General features: G+C 37.7%; 2 protein-coding genes across 3 annotated transcripts in view; one reads left to right on the top strand and one right to left on the bottom strand.

Moving 5' to 3' along the window:
* The window catches only part of LRRK2 (leucine rich repeat kinase 2), a 200985-nt gene extending 188171 nt beyond the window's left edge, over positions 1–12814 (top strand). For both annotated transcript variants that reach the window (XM_043968574.1, XM_043968575.1), the window contains 4 exons: positions 6770–6922; positions 7956–8164; positions 10230–10301; positions 11653–12814. In XM_043968574.1, the coding sequence (XP_043824509.1) occupies positions 6770–6922; positions 7956–8164; positions 10230–10301; positions 11653–11774 (556 nt within the window). In that variant the 3' untranslated portion in view covers positions 11775–12814. The remainder of the gene's footprint in view (positions 1–6769; positions 6923–7955; positions 8165–10229; positions 10302–11652) is intronic.
* A 9047-nt stretch (positions 12815–21861) lies between these two features.
* The window catches only part of PKP2 (plakophilin 2), a 148118-nt gene continuing 144359 nt past the window's right edge, over positions 21862–25620 (bottom strand). The window contains 2 exon segments of the mRNA XM_043969362.1: positions 21862–24013; positions 25427–25514. Coding sequence (XP_043825297.1) covers positions 23945–24013; positions 25427–25514 — 157 coding nt within the window. The 3' untranslated portion in view covers positions 21862–23944.

Genomic DNA, 25620 nt, shown 5'->3' on the forward strand with positions numbered 1-25620 from the left:
GTTACTAGTATTTCCATCAATATGTAACCCTCATTAACCAAAATACCTCGATTTTCCAAGTGGTCCAGATATCCAGCAGTTTACTGTAATAGCTAAAAATTATGAAACCCAATATGACATTCTTCTTTTAATTGAAGACAATTTAAGTGTATATTCAACAAGAATTGGTGAAGTACAGATATCATTTAGCTATGACAAGGAAATGAAAATATCATTTAAGAAATAAATGAACATTAACAAGTTTGTTTATGATGCTTATTTGTAATTTGTAGAAGCAGATGTAAATGAGAAGTTAAGGTTGTTTTCCAAACCTTACTCAACCTATGGCTCCCCAATCTCCTTCTTGAACCTTGCCACCACAGCTGTCCTCATGCTTGCAAAAGCCTCCCCATCTGCAGTCTCTTCTTCTGTTTGTTACTGAACCTTCATTTGAGAAAGCATCCGCGCCAGCTATATTTGGTCCAAACTTAGTTCAGCTTCTGGCTCTTGCCCCCGGGGCTGTCTTCATGCTGACAATGCCCCCACCTCCAACAGTCTGCTCCCTTGGTAAGTGAGTTTGTCACCAAAGTTCCATTTGAGGAAGCACCCATGGCAGCTTAATTTATTCTCAATCTGATCATGACACCCTGGATTCTTATTGGACTCCTGTGGCCTTCTTACTGTATTCACCAATATGTCCCTCTGCCACCTTCAGCTCAATGTATATAAAACAAAACTCATCTTTCCTCCTAAAATCTGCTACTCCTAAATCCCCAATTTCTGTTGATGGACATTGTCATTCTCCCAGTAACACAGACTTAAAGCTTCAGACTCATCTTTGTCTCATCCTTTTCCCTCATCTCCTACCTTTCCAGTTGTATCCCGCTAGTTTAATCTCTGAAATATGTCATATCTATCCCTTTATTTCTTCTTATCTAATTCACCTGCTTAATGCGCATGTCTGATCATAGCCCCTCACTCCCCATTCAAAAATCCCAACTGCCTGTCAAAGAAAATACAAACGGCTACTTAAACTGACCTTCAGGTACCCCCATGATTGGTGGTACTCCCCTTCATATTTTCTTTTCTTTTTTTTTGGTGAGGCATTTGGGGTTAAGTGACTTGCCCAAGGTCATACAGCTAGTTAAGTGTCGAGCGTCTGAGGCTGGATTTGAACTCAGGTCCTCCTGAATCCAGAGCCGGTGCTTTATCCACTGTGCCACCTTGCTGCCCTATATTTTCTTCACTGTAGCCAACCTTGTCTACTAGATCATGGCTCATATTGCTAGAAAGGAGGTCTTAGAAATTATCTAGTCATATTTCTTTATTTTATATGTGGGAAAACAAAGGCACAGATAAGATGATTTGCTTAGGGTCTAGCACTATCAAATCAGTGAGAGAGTTATTAGAACTGGAGTCTTCTGACTCAGTCAGCAAGAATTTGTTAAGAGCTTACTCTGTGCCAGGCACTGTGGTAAAACTGGGGCTACAAAGAAAGTCAATAGTCCCTGATCTCAAGCAGCTCACAGTTTTTGTTGGGGATAAAATATAAAAAGAATTATGTATAAAGAAGATATTTACTGTAAAACTTGGAGATGGTCAATAGGAGAGATATACTAGTAAAGATTTCTTATAGAAGGTGGAATTTTATCTGACACTTAAAGGAAACCAGGAAGCTGAAATAAGGTGGGAGAGAAGTCTAAGTGTGGAGGATATCCAGTGAAAATTTCTGGAGTCGGGAGGTGGAGTATCATCTGCAAGAAATAGCAAGGAGACCAGGATCATTGGAGTGGGGATGGGTACACTTGAGACAAGGAGATCGACCAGCAGGCTATTGCAATAATACAGATGTTAGATGATGAAAACTGTTCCAGAATGATGGCAGTATTGGAGGAAAAGGTAAAAATAACAGGATTTGGCAATTGATATGAGTGGTGAAAGAGTAAGGAGTCACTTAGGTTGTGAATCTGGGTCACTGGGGATAGTGGTGCCCTCAACAGTAACAGAGAAGCTCCGAATAGTGTTTGAGGGAAAGAAAATTACTTTTTTGGATATACTGTGTTTATGTCTTTAAGACATCCAGTTCAAAGTATACAAAAGAATGAAGATGCAAAACTGAAGGTTAGGAGAGAGTTTAGGCCTGTATAAGTAAATCTGAGAATCATAAAGATAGAGATAATCATTGCTCTATAGGAGCTGGTGAGATTACCAAGTGAAATAGAATAGAAGAAGAAGAAAAGAGGTCCAGGACATAGATTTGGGGAAAACCTATTTTTAATGAGCATAACTTGGATGAGGATCTAGAAAAGAAGGAGTAGTCAGATTGACAGGAGAACCAGGATAGAGTTGGGTCATGGAAAATGAGAGAGAAGAGAGTATCAAAGAGAAGACAGTGATTGTGTCAAAGACAGAAAAGCAGTTAAGAAAGATGAAGGCTGAGATTTGAATAAAGCCCTTAAATTTGGAAATTAACTGCAACTTTGGATTTTGGAGTAATTGCAATTGAATGATGAGATTAGAAGCCAGACTGTAGAGAATTAAGAAGAGAGTAAGAGGAAAAGAAGTAGAGATAGCAATTGTAGACACAATTCTCTAGCCACAAAAAGGAGGAGAGATACAAGGACAATAGATAGCAGATATGGATGGATCAGGTGAGGGGCTTTTTGAGGATGAGGGAGACATGGGCATTCTTGTAGGCAGTAAGGAAGCAGCTAGTTTCCGGGAAGAGATTGAGGATAAGGTAAAGAGTAAGAATGATGGAGGTGACATCCTGCTGAGGAAGACAGAATGGAATGGCATCACTTGGCATGGAGGACAACATCTTCATGTGATTCAGTGTTGAAGGAGGAGATAAGGCGGTGAGAGTGATATAAGATAGGAAGGGGAAGAAGAGGCAACTCAGTGAATGTCCTTAATTTTTTCACTGAAATATGGGGCATACCTCTAAGTTGAGAGAGTGGATGGAGGAGTTGACAGAAGTTTGAGGAGGGATGAAAAGGTTTAAAAAATTATGGTGGTGAGTGAGATAGTGAGTTACTTAGGGAGATATGAAAGGATTGCCTTGTCACAGTGAAGGCCCAATTGAAACTCCCATTTGAGTGATTTTTCTACATCATTATTGGCATTCCTTGATCTTCCTATGTCCTCTGTAGTCTCAGCGTATTTATACATTGTTGAAATGTTCCCATTCCAGTGGATAGAGCACTGGCCTTGGAGTCAGGAGTACCTGAGTTCAAATCCGGCCTCAGACACTTAACACTTACTAGCTGTGTGACTCTGGGCAAGTCACTTAACCCCAATTGCCTCACTAAAAAAAAAAAAAAAAGAAATGTTCCCATTCCTTCATCGCACTCTGTTACAAGTGTTACCTGGTTTAGGAGGCTTTTCCTAGGGTCTTTTTTCCTACTTCTATTAGTCTCATATCTCTGTTTGACTTCTCCAGTGCCCTTAACTTTTCCATTGGTATTATCATTATTTTTCTATGTGAATTGAAGATTTAGGGTACAAGACAAAGGCCCAGACTTAAGAGGCAGAAGACAGTCCCTACCCTCAAGGAACTCTCAGTCTTATGAGGGAAACAATAAATAAATGCATACAACAAGCTGTTTTTGTTTTGTTGTTCAGTAGAGCAATCATGTCCAATTCTTTGTGACCCCATGGCCATTCTATCCTCTACTATATTCTGAAATAGGTTCATGTTTGTTGCTTCCGTGACAGTATCTATTCACCTCATCCTCTGCCATTCCCTTCTCTTTTTGCCTTCAATCTTTCTCTACATCAGGGTCTTTTCCAATAAGTCCCATCTTCTAATTATTTAGCCAAAGTGTACTTCATCTTCAATGTTTGACCTTCTAGTGAATAGCCTACATTACTTTCTTTAAGTATTGACTTATTTGATCTCCTTGTTGTCCAAGGGAGTCTCAGTAGTCTTCTCCAGTATTGATTCTGTAGCACTCAGCTTTCATTTCTACTAGAAAAACTATAGCAGGGTAATGTCTCTGTTTTTAAGTATGCTGTCCAAATTAATTCCATGGCTACAGTTGCCATCTGTAGCAATATTAAACCCATGAATATAAAATCCAACACTGCTTCCATTTTTTTCTCCTGTTTACCAAGAAGTGATGGCACCAGTTGCCAAGATCTTAGTGTTGTTGTTGTTGTTCTTTATGTTAAGCTTCAAGCTTGCTTATGCAATCTCCTTTTTTACCTTCGTCAAAAGGCTCCTTAATTTTTCTTTACTTTCTGCCATCAGAGTGATATCATCTGCATATCTGAGATTGTTGATATTTCTCATGACAAACTTAATTCCAGCTTTTGATTTGTGCAGCCTGGTATTTCACTTATATACTCTGTATATAAGTTAAATAAGGTGATGATGTACAGCCTTGTTGTACTCCTTTTCCAATCTTAAACCAATCAGTTGTTCCATGTTCAGTTATAACTATTGCTTCTTGACCCTCATGCAGGTTCTTCAGGAGACAAGTAAGGTGAACTGGTATGCCCATCTCTTTGAGGAATATAAAGTATGCTATATAAAGAACAAATAGGAAATAATTAAATGAAGGAAGGCATTAGAATTAAGAGGGCTGGCAAAAACTTCCTATAGAACATGGGATTTTAGGGGGCAAGTAGGTGACACAGTGGATAAAGCACTGGCCCTGGATTCAGGACGATCTGAGTTCAAACCCAGCCTCAGACACATGACACTTAATAGCTGTGTGACCCTGGGCAAGTCACTTAACCCTCATTGACCTGGGGAAAAAGAAAAAAGAATTTAAAAAAAAGATGGGATTTTAGTTGAGACTTAAAGGAAACCAGGGAAGCTAGAAAGGCCAAATGAGGGAGAAAATTCAGGGCGTAAGGAGCATCCAGAGAGAAATACCTAGCTGAGAAATGGGTGTTCTTATTCATGAAACAACAAGGAAGTCAGTATCATTGTATCATTGGACTCGTGTGTGTGTGTGTGTGTGTGTGTGTGTGTGTGTGTGCGCACGCGTGCATGCAGGCTGGGAGGTAGTGGGTTGTTGAAAATATATTAAAAAAAAAAAAACTGGAAAGGTTAGGAAAGAGAAGTGGTATTGACCATAAAGCATTTTAAATGCCAAACAGAGAATTTTGTATTGGATCCTGGAGATCATAGGGAGCCACTGAAGTTGATTAGGGCCAGGGTTGGTGTTGAAATGGTCAGACTTTCATTCCGTAACTGAGAAATGGTCAAAAGATATGAACAGGCAGTTTTCAGATGAAGAAATCAAAGCTATCTATTGCCATATGAAAAAATGCTCTAAATCACTATTGATCAGAAAAATGCAAATTAAAACAACTCTGAGGTACCACCTCATACCTATCATACCTAATATGACAAAAAAGAAAAATAATGTTAGAGAAGCTGTGGAAAAATTGGAACACTAATGCATTTCTGGTGGAGTTGTGAACTGATACAACCATTCTGGAGAGCAATTTGGAACTATGCCCAAAGTGCTAGGTCTGTATCCCAAAGAGATCATGGAGGAGGGAATAGGACCCACATATACAAAAATATTTATAGCAGCTCTCTTTGTGGTGGCAAAGAATTGAAAGTTGAAGGAATGCCCATCAATTGGAGAATGGCTGAACAAGTTGTGGTATATGAATGTAATTATGCTGTAAGAAATGATGAGCAGGCACATTTCAGAAAAACTTAGAAAGACTTAAGTGGACTGGTGCTTAGTGAAGTGAGCAGAACCAGGAGAACATTGTAACAGTAACATTGTGTGATGATCAGCTGTGATAGACTTACCTCTTCTCAGCAATACAGTGATCCAAGACAATTCCAAAGAACTCATTATGGAAACTGAATTCCACATCCAGAAAAAAGAACTGTGGATTCTGAATGCAGATTGAACCATACTGTTTCTAATGTTTTTTGTTTTTTTGTTTTTTTGTTTTTTGAGGTTTTTCCCTTTTGTTCTGATTCTTCTTTCACAACATAACTAATGCAGAAATATGCTTAATGTGCATATATAACCTATATTTGATTGCTTTCTCTCTTGAGGAAGGAGGGGAAGGAGGGAGAAAAATTTGAAACTAAAAATCTTATGAAAACAAATGTTGAAAACTCTTTACATGTAACTGGAAAATAATAAGATACTTTTATGGTTAAAAAAATAAATGGTCAGACTTTAGAAAAATTACTTTGGCAGTTATATGGGGGTTAGATTGGAACTGGGAGAGATTGAAGCAGAGACACCTATACTTATACACACACACACACACACACACACACATATAATAGTCCAAATGACAGGTGTTGAGCACCTAAACTAGGGTGAGATCTATATAAATGGAGAGAAGGGGAAGAAATATTCAAGAAATGTGGTGGTTTAAATGACAAAATCTGGAAATGTATTGGATGGAATCAACGATCGCAAATCTGGGTAACTGAGAGCATGGTGGCCTTGACAGTAATTGGGATATATTGATTTTGAGATGCCTATGGAATATCCAGTTTGAAATGTCTGAAGGACAGTTGAGACTGGAATCCAGAAGAATGTGTACATACCTTGAGGACAAGGGACTATTTTTGCTTTTTTTTTGTTTCCCCAATTGGCACATACCTCTTAAAAAGGGCTTTGTTGATTGACTTACAAACTGACTGATTTGAGTTGTTTTGTTGAATTTAATATTAATTTTTTTAGAAAATTATATGTATTTAATTGGTTCAAGGATTTAATGTTTTCTTAGTCCAGAAAGTCTATTATACATTTAAATATTCCTATACTTATATCACAAGTGTCTTGTTTTGTCATAGGTTTTCATATGCAACATTCAGTGATTCCAACATCATTTCAATCGCGGTGGACAAAGCTATCTATGTAGCTAAGAAAAACAGCCATTTTGTTGAAGTATGGGACAAGAAGACGGAGAAACTTTGTGTACTAATAGATTGTGTGCAGTTTTTAAAGTAATTTTCCATTTTAAAAAATTTCATGTCTTTAAGAATAAATATGCTTTGGAACCTCTGTTCAGTGTCACATAGCTCACATTTTATATAGGCAAAAAAAGAGAATGGTCATATTCTTGAACCTTTTGAACACTAAATATTATTTTAGGTATATACTGGATTTTATACCAATAAAGTAAAATCCTTTTACCTGTTGGCATCAGAAATTGTTATTGAACAACTGCTTTAAAATAGGCATCTTTGTGGGATCTGAACTGTGAAGTAGCCAAATTCATGAAATATTGAGTCATTTCATGATGAGGTGCTGTTGTATCCAACAACTTTAAAAATGTTTTCTTCCTAATCACTACTGCATTCCTTAAAGATGTGAACAATTGACAGGTACAGAAGTTCCAATGTTTCTCTATCTTCTATTTTAAAATAATATGTAAGGGGCAGCTAGGTGGCACAGTGGATAAAGCACCGGTCTTGGATTCAGGAGGAACTGAGTTCAAATCCAGCCTCAGACACTTGACACTAGCTGTGTGACCCTGGGCAAGTCATTTAACCCTCATTGCCCCACAAAACCAAAAAAAATAAAATAAAATAATATGTAAAATGATCCCTTTTTTTCTTCCATTTCCTCACTTGACCTTTTTCATGAAAAACATTTTATATTGGTTCAGGCAAGAATTTAAAAGGCTTATGATGTTTTCGTTTGAATCAGTTATCTAAATGATCATGAAAAAATGTCTTTAAAGACTTTTGGAGGGTCTTTCAAAACTATTATGTTTTTATTTTCCCCATTATTGGATAGACTTATATGCTCCTTCAGTTCCAGTAAATTCGAACTCCTTGAACAGCTCCAGCTTACTTACTTTGAAGCTTCCTCTTGTTTTTCATTAAATGTCTGCACAGTTAGTGAAGCCTATTACTCTTTCCCATTCTAGATTTATATAAAGTAGTTTAAAAACCTTTTAAAAAGTTTACACAATTTAGAGATTAGAAAATGCTATGTTCAAACCTCTGATGAAACTTTTGTTCATGTTTTCAGAGAGCATACAGTAATATCAAGCAAGGAATCAAAACATAAAATGACTTATTCTGGAAGAGTGAAAACCCTCTGTCTGCAGAAAAATACTGCCCTCTGGATAGGTACAGGAGGAGGTCACATTTTACTGGTTGATCTTTCAACACATCGCATTATACATATAATTCAGAACTTTTGTAACTCTGTTAGAGCACTGATGACAGTCCAGTTAGGTAAGTTCAATTCCTTTCTATTTTACCCTACTACATAAAAATAATTGAAGGTTATTTTCTATATTTAATCCATATGTTTAGAAATTAAATATAATGTAAAAATAATATAAAAAGAGCAAAGACCTTCTAACTGAAACAAAGAGTTGATTCTTGGCACTTATTTAATATTATATTTAGTAACCAAATTTGCTTCTAAATTTGCTGTTAGCAAAAATAAAGGGAAATGGGGCAGCCAGGTGGCGCAGTGGATAGAGTACCGGCCCTGGAGTCGGGAGGACCTGAGTTCAAATCCAACTTAAGACATATAACACTTATTAGCTGTGTGACCCTGGGCAAGTCGCTTAACCCCAATTGCCTCGCCAAAAAAAATAAATAAATAAAGGGAAATAATCCTAATTTTTCATTTTTCTTGTACATACTCATCTACAAAGCTAAACTTTCTTAGAACTGTAATTAAGCAGGGGGCAGCTAGGTGGCGCAGTGGATAAAGTACTGGCCCTGGATTCAGGAGGACCTAAATTCAAATCCTACCTCAGACACTTGACACTTACTAGCTGTGTGGCCCTGGGCAAGTCACTTAATCCTCATTGACCCATAAAACAAAAACAAAAACAAAAAAACTAAGTGCATCTTTTGACTCCAAGGTCCAGTGTTTTTTCTATTATAACAGGTTTTCTCACAGCAAGCTCTGGAACACAGTTCACAGTAATTCCCATTATTTACTATGCTATGCTGCACTTCCATTTTTTCATTATAGTTTTAAATGTATATCATCACAGAAAACATTACCAAAGCAATGGACTTTGACTCAGAAGAGCTGGGTTCCAGCAGCTTGAACAGAAGTAGCTCTATTGGGTAACAAGAGACTTCACAGTTTTGAACTTCACTTTTTGCATGTCATTTGTACTATTTATAAATCATATTTATACTAACAACTTCACTGGGTGATAAAAGAAGCTTATACATTATAAAATTCTGTGTGTTAATAATTCCTCATATTTGCATAGCTCTATTTCAGGAATTTCAAAGGAATTTCTCATATGCTATAATAATCATTCACATTCATAGAAAGCTTCATGGGTAACAATGCTTTTATCACAACACTGTGAATTAAGTAATACAAGTAGTATAACTTCTGCAAATGTAAACTGAGACTTAAGTGATCTGCTCATGGTCATATAGTTAGTAAGCAGAAGAGCTGAGAGTCATACCCAGGTCTCCTTACAACAACTCTGGCTCTAATGCAACTCTGGGAAAGGGATTGGGACTAATGTTTTTTTGTTTTTGTTTTGTTTTGTTTTTTGCAGGGCAATGAGGGTTAATGACTTGCCCAAGGTCACATAGCTAGTAAGTGTGTCAAGTGTCTGAGGCCAGATTTGAACTCAGGTCCTCCTGAATCCAGGGCCGTTGCTCTATCCACTGCGCCACCCAACTCCCTCCAGGATTAATGTTTTAATTTCAGTAGTAGGTGAGGAAACTCCCTCTGGAAATGGTGCTTGCAACTTACGATCTTAAAGAGTTGCCTAGACCATTGAAAGATTAAGTGACTTGGCCAAAGTCAGAGGGCAGGTTTGAACCGTGATCTTCCTGTCTTCAAGGCTAGCTCTTTATCCACTATACCCAAGTGTTTTTATCTACTATACAAGGCAAGACAAGAATCCCTATTTTTAATATACAGAAACGCCCTCAAAGTTTCAGTAACTTGCCCATAATCATTTTACTAACAAATGGCAAAATATTACTTTTCATTTTATGAGTAACCTTTCAGTAATATATCTATTTTAGTGATTAAGGTGTAAATAGATATTTATGTATTTTCCAGTGATAGTCATAATGGTAAGTTTTTTCAGTTATACTTTTTTTACCTTGGGATTTGTCTATGATCCTTATATGGACACAATCATGCTTACATCTCTGTGGGAGTTATGCTTAAAAACTGAATTGTAAGTTTGTGTCCAAGGAATTTGTGTCTAAAAATGTGTCTTCTGCTATATACAAACAAATTATATTTGTTGTTTAATTTATTTTAACAGGTATGTTATTTCTTATTTTCTTTCTTCTAAAGGGAACCTAAAAAATGTCATGCTGGTTTTGGGGTACTGCCAGAAAAGTAATGAAAGTATTAAGGACCAAAAAGGTAAGGTCCAGTATATAAGCCCTCCATTCAGGACTGTAACTAGAAATTCTTTCACCTTGGACAAAAACTAGATTAATATCTATCAATTACATATCTATAAGCACACACATATATTTAAACTGGAGCTGAAACTAATGTAATTTTGGAGTGCATTAAGAGACACAGCTTTGAAGTAGTCACTTGAGGGAATTACAGTGGTGGTTCTACTGTATTCTATTCTTTTCAGACCTCATCTGTAGTACTATACTCAGTTCTGGACAGCATAGTTTAAGGACATAGATATGATAGAGTATCTAGACGAGGACAACTAAAATGAAAAAGGACCTTCAATCCATGATATATAAGGATAAGTTGAAGGAACTGGGCATGTTTTATCCTGGAGAAATCTGGGAGGGACATGATAATTGATTGTTCCATTTAGTTCTGGAGAGCAGAACTAGGAACTAGGAACTGTGTTGGGGGTCAGCTAGGTGGCCCTGGATTCAGGAGGACCTGAGTTCAAATCCGGCCTCAGACACTTGATACTTACTAGGTATATGACCCTGGGCAAGTCACCTAACCCCCATTGCCCTGCCAAAAAAGAAGAAGAAGAAAGTGTGTCACCACTTCTTGAGTATATTATATTGGGACACCTCTGTAGCCTCTTCCATCTCTCAGATTCTATGATTATATAATTTCTGTGATGCAGGGAGCTCCTGGTGAGGCACTTCCTCTGCTAATACAAATCAACAGCTTCGTCATAACTTAGGGTTGTTTGCCTATTGGACTGAGAGGTTAAGTAACTTAATCAGAGTCTCACAGCCAGTCTGTATCAAAGGTGGTCCTGCAACCCTGATCTTCCTGACTATCAAGCCAACTTGATGCAGTATATCATTTTATTTTCAAAGCAATATTACTGCCAGCAAATATAGTTTTTGGTTAATAAATGGCAGTTATTTTGCTTTTGTTACATGTAATATGATTTTTCACAGTTCAGGTTATGTAATAGTATATGTAATGAGTTCACAAATGTATTAATAGATTTTTAAAAATTAATTTTTATCTTTTAAATAACTAATTCTAAGTGAGATTAGCCATCAATACACCAAAGACTCATAATTTCAAGTGTGAAACTTCTAATGTGAAAATTTTCTCCAATCTGGCAGATTGTAAACTACCTATTATTTATAATCAGAAAGAATTGCCTGAGGCCCAAAGACTTGCCAAAGAGATAGTAAATGTTAGCTCATAGGTTTTGAGCACATATCTTTCTGACTCCATGGGATGCCATGTTGCCTTAAGATTAGATAGCAAATGAATAATGCACAATATCTTACTGGGTTGCCTTTTAAGACATTATTTTTTTTTCCAGAGATGGAATCTTGTTTGTCTGTATGGGACATCAACCTTCCACATGAGGTGGAAAACTTGGAGAAGCACACAGAAGTTAGAAAAGAATTAGCTGAAAAAATGAAAAGTATTTCCATGGAGTAAGAAAGCCCATTAGGAAGCACACTTGTTCTATGATTTTCTCTCATTTAAAAAATTATTTTATATTTATTTATAAAATATTTACAATGTAACATTCATCCTTGCATATAGCATAATATAAGTGAACAAATGTCTATAATTTAATGTGATTTTATATGCTCAAAATAACTAATAACATTATAAAAGTTCAGAATTCTAAGCATAAAGAAGTATTTTTAAAATTGAAGTATTATAGTTCTTATAATGAAGTTTTTAATAAGATAAAGGAGGGGCAGCTAGATGGCGCAGTGGATAGAGCACCGGCCCTGGAGTCAGGAGTACCTGAGTTCAAATCTGGCCTCAGACACTTAACACTTACTAGCTGTGTGACCCTGGGCAAGTCACTTAACCCCAATTGCCTCACTAAAAAAAAAAAAAACAAAAAAAATAAGATAAAGGAAGTACAATAGTTATTTACTTATTTGGTATTATTTGTGCTTATTATTGGTATATATGCTTATTTGGAATGTATCAAGTGTTAATTTGTTAACTAAATCTAACAGATTGGAAAAAAATTTATGTCATTATAAAGGTCATTTTCTACTCAATAAATTCTCATGTTGAAAAAGTTGCCTTGTAAATCAAAATTTCAAAACAATTAGGATATTATAACATGTAGTACAACTCATGATACATTCCTACATCATATGTAATTATTTATAATTATGACGAATTTTAAGCATAGTAGTTATATCTTTATTATAAGAAATGAATGAGTCCTAAATAAAAGTATTGCTCAGTCTAAAAGAATGCTGTAAGCAATATAGCTAACAGAAAATTTTGTGAGCTATAGGTTGCCTGTTACCCCTGTGATGAGAAGTATGTATAACAATGTAGTCTCATGTAAAATAAATACTGTCTGTCTCTGACTCTGTCTCTCTCACACACACACAGACTTAATAAAAGCTCTGAATTTGTTGTAACGTGTTTACTATGCAATGTAACCCTTCACTTTTTTCTCAGACACTTATTTTGTTTCCTTTTAATTCTCATAAAATACCTAGACTATGTTTTCTTGTTTCTCTCTGAAGTTGCTTCACTTCTATTTTGTTCCATTTCATTCTTAAAGAGGCCTTATTTGGGGCAGCTACGTGGTGCAGTGGATAAAAGCACTGGCGCTGGATTCAGGAAGACCTGAGTTCAAATCTGGCTTCAGACACTCGACACTTACTAGCTGTGTGACCCCAGGCAAGTCACTTAACCCTCATTGCCGCCACCCCCCCCCCAAAAAAAGGACCTTATTTTCAGATCTGGAAACATTGCTTAAATTCTTTTATACTAAGAGAAAAATAACCAAATATTTCATTGGTTGCCTTAAGAAGAAACTGATTTTAAGACAATCCCAAAGGACTAATGATGAAGCATACTATCCACCTCCAAAGAAAGAACTTATATTGACTGACCACAGATTGAAGCTTGCTATTTTTCACTTTCTTTCATTTTGGGGGGGGGGGTGAGGCAATTGGGGTTAAGTGACTTGCCCAGGGTCACACAGCTAGTAAGTGTTAAGTGTCTGAGGCTGGATTTGAACTCAGGTTCTCCTGAATCCAAGGCCAATGCTCTATCCACCACACCACCTAGCTGCCCCACTTTCTTTCATTTTAAAAAAATTGCACATGTATAACCCACATCTGACTGCTTGCCCCCTGAGAGAGGGATAGGGGAGGGAGGGAAAGAGGGTTAAAATTTGGAACTCAGAACTATAAATAAAAATGTTTATTATTAGAAAAAACCAAAAACTGGTTTTGTCATGTGCTAAAAGTACTTGATGGGGCGTGGGGGTGGAGCCAAGATGGTGGAGAGAAGCCAGGAAGTTCCCTGAGTCTCCAGTCTCCCTCAAAGACAACATTAAATCAATCCTCTAAATGAATTCTGGAGCTACAGAACCCACAAAAAAAAGGAGCGAAACAATTATTCAGCTCAAGATAACTCAGACTTAAGCAAAGGTCTGTCTCACTTGGGTGGAAGGGGAGCACAACCCACTAGAGCCAGTGTCTATCAGAAGGCACTTAGCCATAGCACAGATCAGCAACTGAGGCCCCTTGGTTCTGCCTCAGTAGGATAGTGGCACAGCAGGCCAGCTTTGAGGCCTCTAGGCCCAGCAGAGAAGGCAAATTGCCAGCCCAGGAACTGGGCACAACAGGTATAACTAGGCCAATCCAAGTCATGAGCCCTAGAGGCCACAGTGCAGAAAGTCAGTGAACATGCCCCGGGCCCCAGTGCAAGAAACTTGGGACAGTACACCCTGTGCCCCAGGAGCAGAGTTAAAAACAAGCTAAAAATGAGCAAAAACAAAACAAAACAAAACAAAAACACCCAACCATAGAAAGTTATCATGGTGACAGGGAAGATCAAAACATGAACTCAGAAGAGGAAAATATCAAAATGACTACATGTGAAGCCTCAAAGGGGAATATAAATTGGTCTCAAGCCCCAAAAGCCTTCTTTGATGAGGTCAAAAAGGTTGAAAAAAATTCAGAAAAGAAATTAGAGATATGCAATAGAGCATCAACAGCTTGGGAAAGGAAAACAACTTAAAAAAATAAAATTGACCAAATAGGAAAAAAAAAATTAACTGAAGAAAACAACTCCTTTAAAAGTAGAATTGGCCAAATGTTAAAGGAGGTACAAAAGCTAACTGAAGAAAATAATTCCTTAAAAAATAGAATTGGGGAAGTCAGAGGTAATGACTCTGAAAATCAGTCAAACAAAATAAAAAGAAGGAAAAAAATAGAAGGAAATGTAAAATATCTTATTGGAAAAACAACTGACCTGGAAAACAGATCCAGGAGAGATAATTTAAGGATTATTGTACTACCTGAAAGACTATGGACATGGACAAGAAATTATCAAAGAAAACTGTCCTAGAACCAGAAGGCAAAATAGACATTGAAAAAATCCATTGATCACCTCCTAAAAGAGATCCCAAAATGAAAACTCCCAGGAACATTATAGCCAAATTCCAGAACTCCCAGGTAAAGGAAAAAATATTGCAAGCACCCACAAAGAAATAATTCAAATATCAGGGAGCCACAGTCAGGATTACACAGGATTTAGCAGCTTCAACATTAAAGGTCATGGAATATAATATTCTGGAAGACAAAGGAGTTATGACTACAACTAAGAATGAAACTGAATATAATCCTTCAGGGGGGAAAATGGTCATTCAATGAAAACTTTCAAGCTTTCCTGATGAAAAGACCAGAGCAGAACCAAAATTTTTTTTCAAGACTCAAGATAAGCATTAAAAGGTAAAAAGGAAAGAGAAAGCAAAAGGAATTCAATAAGGCTAAACATTTTATATGATACTTGTAATTCTTAAGAACTATATCCCTATTACTGGAGTTAGAAGGAGTATACATAGAGAGTGCATAAGGTAACTGAGGGAAGGACATATAAAAATTAAGGGGTGAGGAAAGGAGAGGTAGAATGAAGAGGTGAGAAAGACCTATTACAGTGAAGGGGAATATGGGAGGGTGGGTGGTGGGCATTGATTGAACCTTACTCTCATCAGGATTGGCTCAAAGAGGGAATGACATACAAAGAAGGAATAACAATCAGTTGGGCATAGAAATCTATCTTACCCTATAGGGAAGTAGGAGAGCAGGGTATTAAGTTAAAGGGGGACAAACAGAAGGGAGGCTAGATGGGGGGAGGTGGTGGTCAGAAGCAAAACACTGTTGAACATGGAAAGGGTAAAAGGAGAAATAGGACAAATAGGAGGAAAAATAAAATGGAAGGAAATACACAGTAATAAGTGAATGTGAATGGTATGCACTCATAAAATAGAAGCAATATAAATAAAAAACGAATCCTACAATATACTGTTTACAAGAAATACACTTGAAGTAGAGACACACAGAGTCTACTAGCTGAAGTAAAAAAAAGGTGGTATGTGACATTTAAAAAGGTTCAAGAGACATAGTTTCTGGGCAAATTAATGATTTTATAAGGCCAGCAGGGGGAGCCAAGATGGTGGTATAAGCAGAAAGTCACTATAACTCTCTCACATTCACCTCCAAATAACCATGAAATAGAACCCCCAAACAAATCCTGAAACAGCAGAACCAGCAAAAAGACAGGGTGAAACAATCTTTTAGCCCAAGAAACTTGAAAGATCAGCAAGAAAGGTCAGTCTCACTTGGGTAAAAGAAGAACATAGTCCAGGACAGGAGGCATTCCTGCAAGCCCCATCTTGGCAAACCAGTAGAAGATCCTGAGCAGGCGTGGAGCAGGCAAACACCAACACCAGAACCCCCTCCCCCTCCACACACATGCCACAGCATAGCCAAAGGCATGGGCAGACTCCAGCTCAGAGAACTGCCAAGTGCTTCAGCATAACCCAGGGTGTGCTTCAGTGAAATAGCAGAAACACCCCACTGGCCTCAACACAGGCCAAACACCAGCTCTAGGACTCCAGCTCAGCACCAAGCAAGCTGCCAGACCCCTACTGCCTCCAGCAGAACCAGCCACCTCACCTCCTCAGTGCAGCACCAGACACTAGGGTGCCCTGTGGGCCTCAGGGCAGCATCAGTGCAGCACCAGGTAAACATTCATGGCCCATACCCCCCTGACAAAAGAAGCCTGAGACAGTGCCCCTTACACCCCAGGGAGCAGAGCTCAAATTTAAAAGAAAAGGAAAAGGCCAAGAAGGATGAGCAAAAAAAAGACTGACCATAGAAAGTTATGGTAACAGGGAAAATCAAGACACAAATTCAGAAGAGGACAACAGTTTGAAGACATCTATGGACAAAACCCCAAACAAAAATGGGAAATGGTCTCAAGCCCAGAAAGAACTCATAGAAGAGCTCAAAAAGGAGCTTATAAATAATATAAGAGAGGCGGGGAAAAATTGGGAAAAGCAATAAGAGTGATGCAAGAGAATTATGGGGAAAAAAAAGTCAACAGCTTGGAAAAAGAAAACAACTGCTTAAAAAGTAGAATTGACCTAATGGAAAAGGAAGTACAAAAGCTAATTGCAGAAAACAACTCCTTAAAAGTTGGAATTGGGCAAGTGGAAGCTAAGGACCCTATGAGACATCAAGAATCAATCCAACAAATTCAAAAGAAAAAAAATAGAAGAAAATGTAAAATACCTCATTGAAAAAACAACTGACCTGGAAAATAGATCCAGGAGAGATAATATCATAATCATTGGACTACCTAAAAGCCATAATCAACATCTTTTGAGAAATTATCAAGGAAAACTGTCCTGATATCTGAGGGCAAAATAGACATTGAAAGAATCTACCAATCACCTCACAAAAGAGATCCCAAAATTATTCCAAGGAACATTATAGCCAAATTTCAGATCAGGTCAAGGAAAAATAATGCAAGTAGCCAGAAAGAAACAATTCAGGGCAGCTAGGTGGCACAGTGGATAAAGCACTGGCCTTGGATTCAGAAGGACCTGAGTTTAAATCTGACCTCAGACACTTACTAGCTGTGTGACCCTAGGCAAGTTACTTAACACTCATTGCCACCCCCCCCCATTCAAATATCAGAGAGCCATAATTAGGATTACACAGGATTTAACAGCTGCAACATTAAGGGATCAGATCATTGAATCTGATATTCCAGAAGGTCTACAACCTGGCAAAATTCAGCTTTCATAAGGAGACCAGAATCGAACCCAAAATTTGATCTCCAATATCAAGACCCAAGAGAAACCTAAAAAGGGGAAAAGGAAAAAGGAAACATAGGGAAGTGAATGGAGCTGAATTGTTTATATTCCTACATGGGAAGATGATATTTGTAGTTCTTTAAAATTGTATGTATAGCGAGAAGGAATATAGGACAGGAACATGGAAAGGGTAAAAGGAGAAATAGGACAAATAGGAGGAAAAATAAAATGGAAGGAAATACACAGTAATAAGTGAATATGAATGGTATGCACTCATAGAATAGAAGCAACATAAATAAAAAACAAATCCTACAATATACTGTTTACAAGAAATACACTTGAAGTAGAGACACACAGAGTCTACTAGCTGAAGTAAAAAAAAGGTGGTATGTGACATTTAAAAAGGTTCAAGAGACATAGTTTCTGGGCAAGGCAATGGGCAATAGGTGGATTTGAGGAAATGACATTAAAAATAAAGGATATGAAAGAGGAGTGCACTGGGTACAGAAGGAAGGGAGAGGTAGAATGGGGTAAATTATTTCACATGAAGAGGTGAGGAAAAACCTATAGTAGAGAGAAAGATGGGCATCACTTGAACCTTACTCTCATCAATATTGGCTCAAAGGAGGAATACAATACACAGTCAGTTGACCATAGAAATCTATCTTACTGGGGCAGCTAGGTGGCACAGTGGATAGAGCACCGGCCCTGGAGTCAGGAGGACCTGAGTTCAAATTCAGCCTCAGACACTTCACACTTACCAGCTGTGTGACCCTGGGCAAATCACTTAACCCCAATTGCCTCACCAAAAAAAGGAAAAGAAAAGAAAAGAAATCTATCCTACCTGACAGGAAAGTAGGAGGGGAAGAGATTAAGTAAAAGGTGGACAAAAGAGAGGGCAGACTGAGGGAGGTGGTAGCAAAACACTGTTGAGGAGGGAAAGAGTGAAAGGAGAGAGAAGACAAACAGGAGGAAAAATAGGATGGAGGGAAATACATACATAAATGTAAATGTGAATACAATGAACTCTCCTATAAAACAGAGTGAATCGAAAAACAGAATCCTACAATTTGTTGTTTATAAGAAACATACTTGAGGGGCAGCTAGATGGCACAGTGGTTAAAGCACCGGCCCTGGATTCAAGAGTACCTGAGTTCAAATCCGGCCTCAGACACTTTAAGTCACACTTAACCCCCACTGCCTGCAAAAAAAAAAAAAGAAAGAAAGAAACATACTTGAAGCAGAGAGACACATAGTAAAGGTAAGAGTTAGAGCAGAATCTATTATGCTAAGGCTAAAGTAAAAAAAAAAAATCAGCAAAGTAAAAAAAAAAAATCCTGATATCTGACAAAGCAAAAGCAAAAAATTTAAAGGAAGGAAATTACATCTTCCTAAAAGACAATGAAGTAATATCAATACTGACGATATATACATCCAAATACTTAAAGAAGACGTTAAGTGAATTACAGGTTGATGACCAAACAAGAGAAAGGGAGCATTGCAAAATGTAAAATAGATCATTTTAATCAAATTAAAGGGCTTTTGCACAAATAAAACCAAAGCTCCTAATACTCTCTTGTCTCAAAGCAGGCTTTCCTTATGAGAAGTGACCAACCTTCATCTTAGTATGAGAAACCAAAATTCACATTTTCTTAGCTCTATTTCTGACTTTTCCACTTCTACTCCAGCTGTCTTCTTACCCTAGAAGATGCCTCCCTTCCTCCTCTGTTGAATTCCTCCCTGGAATCTTCATTTGAGGAGCCGCCCAAGTCAGCCATCCTCATTCCTCTTATCTCTGTTCCAGCTTTTCCCTAACCTCTTTTTTCTTTTTGTGTATTGTTTTCACCCATTAGAATGTAAGCTCACTGAGGAAAGAAATGTTTTCATTTTTCTTTTATTTTTATTCTAAGTGCTTGGCATATGCTTAATAGTTACTTTATTCATACAACAAATAGCTAATATACTGTAGTCACTAAAAAAGTTACAGTGGGTGTTTCCTGTTGTAATTCTAAGTGTAGGCTATCCACATGAAAATCCTTGTTACACTATAAACTCATACCCCTTATTTAGAGTAAGCCCTGTGGTAAAAAAAAATGGAAGTTTTAGCTTTTGAGAATTGAGTGTATGCTACTGAAGAGGCTTTTGAAGGACCGCACTTTTGGGGAGGAGACCGCAACAAATGGCCCTGCGCCTGCTGCTGCCCAGAGAGCTGGCTAAGTACGCCTTGTCCAAAGGCACCAACTTCCGGGACAGCAGTTTAAAAACTAAGGAAGGAATGGAAGTGGGGCTCTCTCTGGTTTTTTAAACTTAGCTATGGCGGCGCGCATGTGTGCTGGTTCTCGGCCTGGCGGGCAGTATCAAATTCGGTGAGTTTTATAAAGGAAAATAGACTAAGCTTAGATCTAAGATTATTCATTTGTATTTCTACCTTCCCTATTTCCCTAATTGGTATCACCTTTTGTTGTCTAATTAATTCCCAAGTGATAAAAAACTAATCCCTCACAGATTTAAGCTCAGAGGCTTCTTTTTCTTAGTGGTCTGGGACACATTGAGGGAAAAGTTAAAAGGGGGAGTTTAATGCTCGTATATTCATTTTTAAATCTCACTTTCCCTCATTTGCTAATGTTTTGACTGCATTGTTGCAGGTGGTGATTAAGCAGCACTTTTTGTGTTTCTCCCTTTTGGCATATTCTTTCATTTGGTAGTCAAAACTTTGTGTATCTCCATCAGGTCCCAAAAAAAGCATTTGGAAAAATGGAAAACCTCCTTTTCCAAGAAGACCTCAAAATACTTTTTTGTGGGAAATTGGTAGCTCCTAGAATAATTGGTACAGACAATTCTCTATTAGACCATATCATTCTGTGTAGCATGTCCTCAAATATATTCAAGCTCCTATGGAAAGCAAGAAGGTCGCTTGCAGTCCCCAAAGCAGATCTTCCACTGCAAGGAATCAAAAGAATATTTTAAAAAATAAGGCAGGATTTTTATGGGACAAATAGAACAAAATAGTCTAAGACATGGGGATAAAATACTGTATATATCTTTTCATGGTCAAAATGCCATGGAATTTAAGTAAGACAGCCACTGCCTTCACAATATTTTCGTTTATCTTTTGACACTATAAAAAACATTTAAAACTTTTCAAACACTAAATAAAATGAGCATTTTCATATAGTTTGTAGAACAGAAATAGGGGATTATACTTGAAACTAAAAATGGAGTTTGCTTTTAAAGAATATAAAAATTAATGGGAAAATGAGTATCTTTGGAAGATAACTCCATTCACCCATGTCTATAGAAAATACGTCAAAACCATGATTGCTTTTCTCTGCCCACTCGTTTTCTAAATTATCCATCCTTACTTCATTTCTACATGTGGTTTTCAATATGATGTATTGGTCTAGGCTATAAATTGGGCTTAAATGTTTTTCTCAGTTGTATTTTTTCATATAAGAGAGGAAGAGTCAACAAGCTGAATATCCTCTTGCAGTTTTTTACTTTATTTTTCTTACAATTTACTGTTTCCATTCTGATTCAACACCATGTAAAACAAACAAGAAACCTATGATTCAAGGGTACAGAAATGTGTATAGGTCTAATAAAACTTGAAAAAGGAAAAAAGTTAATATTTCAAATGTTTAAAATCCTTAATAACCTTTTCCTATTAATATTCATGTACAGTCCCATTTCAGGAGACTAGTGGGGAGAGGGCAACAATGTTAATTCCTAATATACTTTGCTAGGATAAATTAGTAAGTTAGTCAATTAGCATTTATTAATAATCTCCTACTATGTGTTAGACATTATGCTAAGCCCTGGGGCTAAAAGGCAAAAAACCAGTCCCTGTCATCAAGGAGCTCACAATGAGTGACAAAACATGCAAGCAACTATGTATAAACAAGACATTTTTCTATATGTGTGTGTATAAACATGTGTGTATAGCATGTCTGTGTGTGTATACATGCATAAATGTGAATGTAGTATGTATGTATGATAGATCAGAGGCTATCTCAGAGGAAAGGCACTAAGTTTAAGAAGGACTGAGAGAAGTTTCTTGTAGAAGGTGAGACTTTAACTGAGTCTTGAAGGAAGCCAGGGAAATCAGGAGGTGGAGATGACGACGAAAATTATTCTAGCCATGGGGAACAGCCACTGAAAAAGCTGAATCTGGAGATGGTGTTTCTTATGTGAGAAACAGCAAGGAAATGTAGGGTCATTGGATCACAGAGTACGTGGAAGTGAGTAAGGTGTAAGAAAACTGGAAAGATAGGAAGAAGCCATGTTATGAAGGACTTTAAAAATCAAACAAAGGATTTTATATTTATATTTGATACTGGAGGTAGTAGGGAGCCACTGGACTTTACCGTGTGTGTGTGTGTGTGTGTGTGTGTGTGTGTGTGTGTGTGTGTGTGTGTGTGAGAGAGAGAGGGGGGGGGGGAGGGAGAGGGAGAGACAGACACACACACATCTGTGCATTTTAGGAAAATCAATTTGATAGCTTAGTGGAGGATGGATTGGAGTAGGGAGAGACTTGAGGCAGGCAGGCCAAAAAACTAGCAGGTTGTTGTAGTCGTCCAGGTGCAAGGTGATGAAGGCCTAAATTAGGGTGGTGACAGTGTCAGAGGACAGAAAGGGGAATTTTATAGAGATGTTATGAAGGTTGAAACAATAAGATGACAAAAGATTGAATATGGTTGGTGAGAATGAGATGAGAATGTGAGCCTAGGAGCATGGTGTTCTTTACAGTAATAGGAAACTTTGGAAGAAGAGAGGGTTTTAAGGAAAAGATGAGTTCAGTCTTGGACATGTTGAATTTAAGTTTTTATGGTATGGCCAGTTTGAAATGTCTGATAGGCAGTTGTAGATGAAAGAGCTCAGTGCTGGATAAGAAGATATGAGAATCATCAGCATAGAGATGATAATTAGATCCACAGGAGCTGATTAGGTTACCAAGTGAAACAGTTTGGAGGGAGAAAAGGGCTCACCTAGATGGTTAGTGGACGAAGATTCAGCAAAAGATACAGAGAAAGAGCATTTAGACAGGCAGGGGAAGAACAAGAAAGGAATTCTGTCATGAAAACCTAGAGAAAAGAGTGTATCAAGGAGAGGGTGGTGACAGTGCCGTTTCTCAAAGTCTGCAGAAAGGTCAAGAGGGATGAGGATTGGGAAAAGACCTTTAGATCTGGCAGTTAAGAGATCATTAGTAATTTTGGAGAGAGAAGTTTTGGTTGATTAATGAAGTTGAATAATGAAGCAATGAATTAAGAGGGTGGGAGTAAAGAAAAATAAAGGCACTAATTCTGGATGGCTTTCTCAAGGACATTGTTCACAAAAGCAAGAAGAGATCTAGGACGATGGTTACAAGGATCAAGTGTGGAATTTTCTTTCTCTTTTCTCTTTTTTTTCTTTGCAGGGTAATGAGGGTCAAGTGACTTGCCCAAGGTAACAGCTAGTTAAGTGTCAAGTGCCTGAGGCTGGATTTGAACTTAGGTCCTCCTGAATCCAGGGCCAGTGCTTTATCCACTGCACCACCTAGCTGCCCCCTGAGTGTGGAATTTTTAAGGATCAGAAAGGCATAGGTATATTTGTAGGAAAGCAGCCAGTAGACAGAGAGTCATTGGAGATGAGTGAGAATAGTTATGATGGCAGGAAGGGGAGAAGATGGGATGGAATGGAATCACTTGTGCACATAAAGGTACCTTGGAGAAGGACCATCTTTTCATGAGAAATATGAGTGAAGGAGATAATGTCAGGAGTCATTTGAATTGTATGAAATGAGTAGAGGGAAGAGGAGAAAGCTCTCTGCAAATGGCTTCACTTTATTAAAGTGAAATGTGAAGCAAAGTTCTCAGCTGAGTGGGTGAGGAGAAAGGGAGTCTTGGAAGGTTTGAGAAGGGATAAAAATGTCTGGAAGAACCGCCATGGTAATGAATATGATAATGAATCAACTAAGGAGCTATAATAAGATTGCCTTGGTGAAGTAATGGCCTAGTTGAGGCTTGCTATGGCGATTTTCTTCAGCTTCTTTTAGCAGCACATGAGTATGAGTGAAGTCAGCAGATGTCTGTAGTAATCCAAAGCTGGCATCTGGCAGGGTAATAGGGCTTGAGAGAAGAGGATGATGAAGTTGAGTTGGTTTGCCTTGGGCTCAAGATGGACAAGGACAAGTCAAGAGATTGTAGCCAGTCCAGTGATGAAGGCCTGGGGAAAATACTCCTGTATCCAAATGGTCTGTGGTGTTAGAAGTTGTCAACAGTGGCAAAAAGTAAACTTACAAAAGTGTTCTGGCAGAAGCCCAGCATTATATTTTCCAATTCTTTCTTAGGAATTCAGGACAAGATTCAAATAAAAGAGGAAAAGCTAAGTAATAGGACAGGCTTTTAGGGAGGGGTGGGGTGTCTTCTGGGATGAGCCTAAAAATCAGCCTGTTACTTCTGGAGGCTTTATGCAGTTGATCAGTGGTGAGGCAGAAACTAAAAAAAACATGGACAAGCTGAGATGTAGTTCTGGCTTAGTCTTTAAGAGAATGGTAAGCTTTGATTGTCTGATTGTTGATAAAATTTGTCTTCTTAAATTGAGCCTAAGACAAAAAAAAAAGACATTATGAATAACAATAGCTTTCAAATGAGGATGTATATTTTTTAGCTATTTCTCACCAAGGCTTAAGCATATAAGTCATCATTATTTAGTTTAGACCCATGATGCATTCCACAACACTAAACCCACTTTGAATTATAGGTTAATTCCAAGGCAGTGAACTTCAAAGGACTAATGAAATTAGTTAAGTGGAATTTTTTTAAGGTTTTGGGTGTTGGGGCAATACAGTAACATTTTGCCTATATAGCCAACTTTCAATAATTGGAGGGAGAGGAGATAGGAGAAAAGGAATAGCATGGGACATTTTAATGCGTAGAAAAGCTCCAAATATAATTTTATTTGTTTTTCTCCTAAAGCTCTTCAGACTATTAGAATAGACAACAAATAGTAAACCTGGCTTGCCTATACTAAGGTAATTTCTTCCTTTTTCCTCAAACCCTGACAATGAAAGGATAAATAGTTAGACTTGATTAATTCACCAAATGGAGAAGCTGGGCCCTGAGTAAAACATAGTCTGAGTCCTTTAAGTAATTTGATCTCTAATCTAACATGTAATTCTGATCATGGATATATGAAAAAAACTTAAAGATTTGGGGCTGCCCAGTCCACCATAAGTCATAAGGGAAATTAGGAGAACACACTCATTTCATCTTGTGACTCAATTCTGAAGCTAGTTCATTTCCCTTTCTATTCAATTTTGGATCTGGTCCAATTTCTGTCTTATGAGGAAACATTATTCAATTGTGGGAGTGGGAAGAATACCTGATTGCATTGTTTAAGCTTAGCCCTGCATGGCTGGGAAGCTGGACCACCTAGGTTATGCTGATCAGAAACCCAGTCAGATCCTAAGATTGATACAAGAAACTTTCTGAAAACTGGCCCCATACTGATCAATCAGTTGTTTCTAAGTACCTTTGATTTCCAGACACCTGGCGGGGAGTGAGACAGTTCTTTTTCTGATTTCAGGAAGTTGCACCTGTTCACTCTCCCCGCGCACCCCCCCCCCCATTAGAAAGTCCCTAATCTTTCCTCCAGTTAGAAATCAGATTACCTAATGTTACTTTGTTTCCTATTAATTCATAGAGGTCTTATTTGATTGATCTTAATGTATAAAAATCTATTTGGGGTTCACTGCCAAAGCTGAGGCAATTGGCATTCAATGAAATGCTTGGAAACTCAAACCTTTGTTTTCTCATCATTTTATCTTTCACCCACCACAGTCTTAGCTCTGCTGTTTATGATCTGTGTGACCCTGAGAGACTTAGTTTCTCTGAGCCTCAGTTTCCTCCTTTGTAAAACTGAAGGTTTTGTTGAGGTCACTAAATAGACTAGATTGCTGATTTGCAGAAGAAGACTGTGGACTAGACATGGATCTAATTCCTTTGAGCTGTCTTACCTTCTTGTAGGCATTGTGGAGATCCGTGTGAGACCATAGGGAATAAAGTAGCACAGAAGCAGCTTTACTGGCTTTGTTGGAGACATAGCTGCAAAAGAGAAAAGGAAAAGAGAAAATTCTTAAAAGAGAAATTAATGTTCTGTAATCACTAAAAATCTTATGAAAATTGTAGAATTTGATAAATGTAGAGGTCC

This window comes from Dromiciops gliroides, chromosome 5 (assembly GCF_019393635.1).
Source record: "Dromiciops gliroides isolate mDroGli1 chromosome 5, mDroGli1.pri, whole genome shotgun sequence".
Classification (NCBI taxonomy): domain Eukaryota; kingdom Metazoa; phylum Chordata; class Mammalia; order Microbiotheria; family Microbiotheriidae; genus Dromiciops; species Dromiciops gliroides.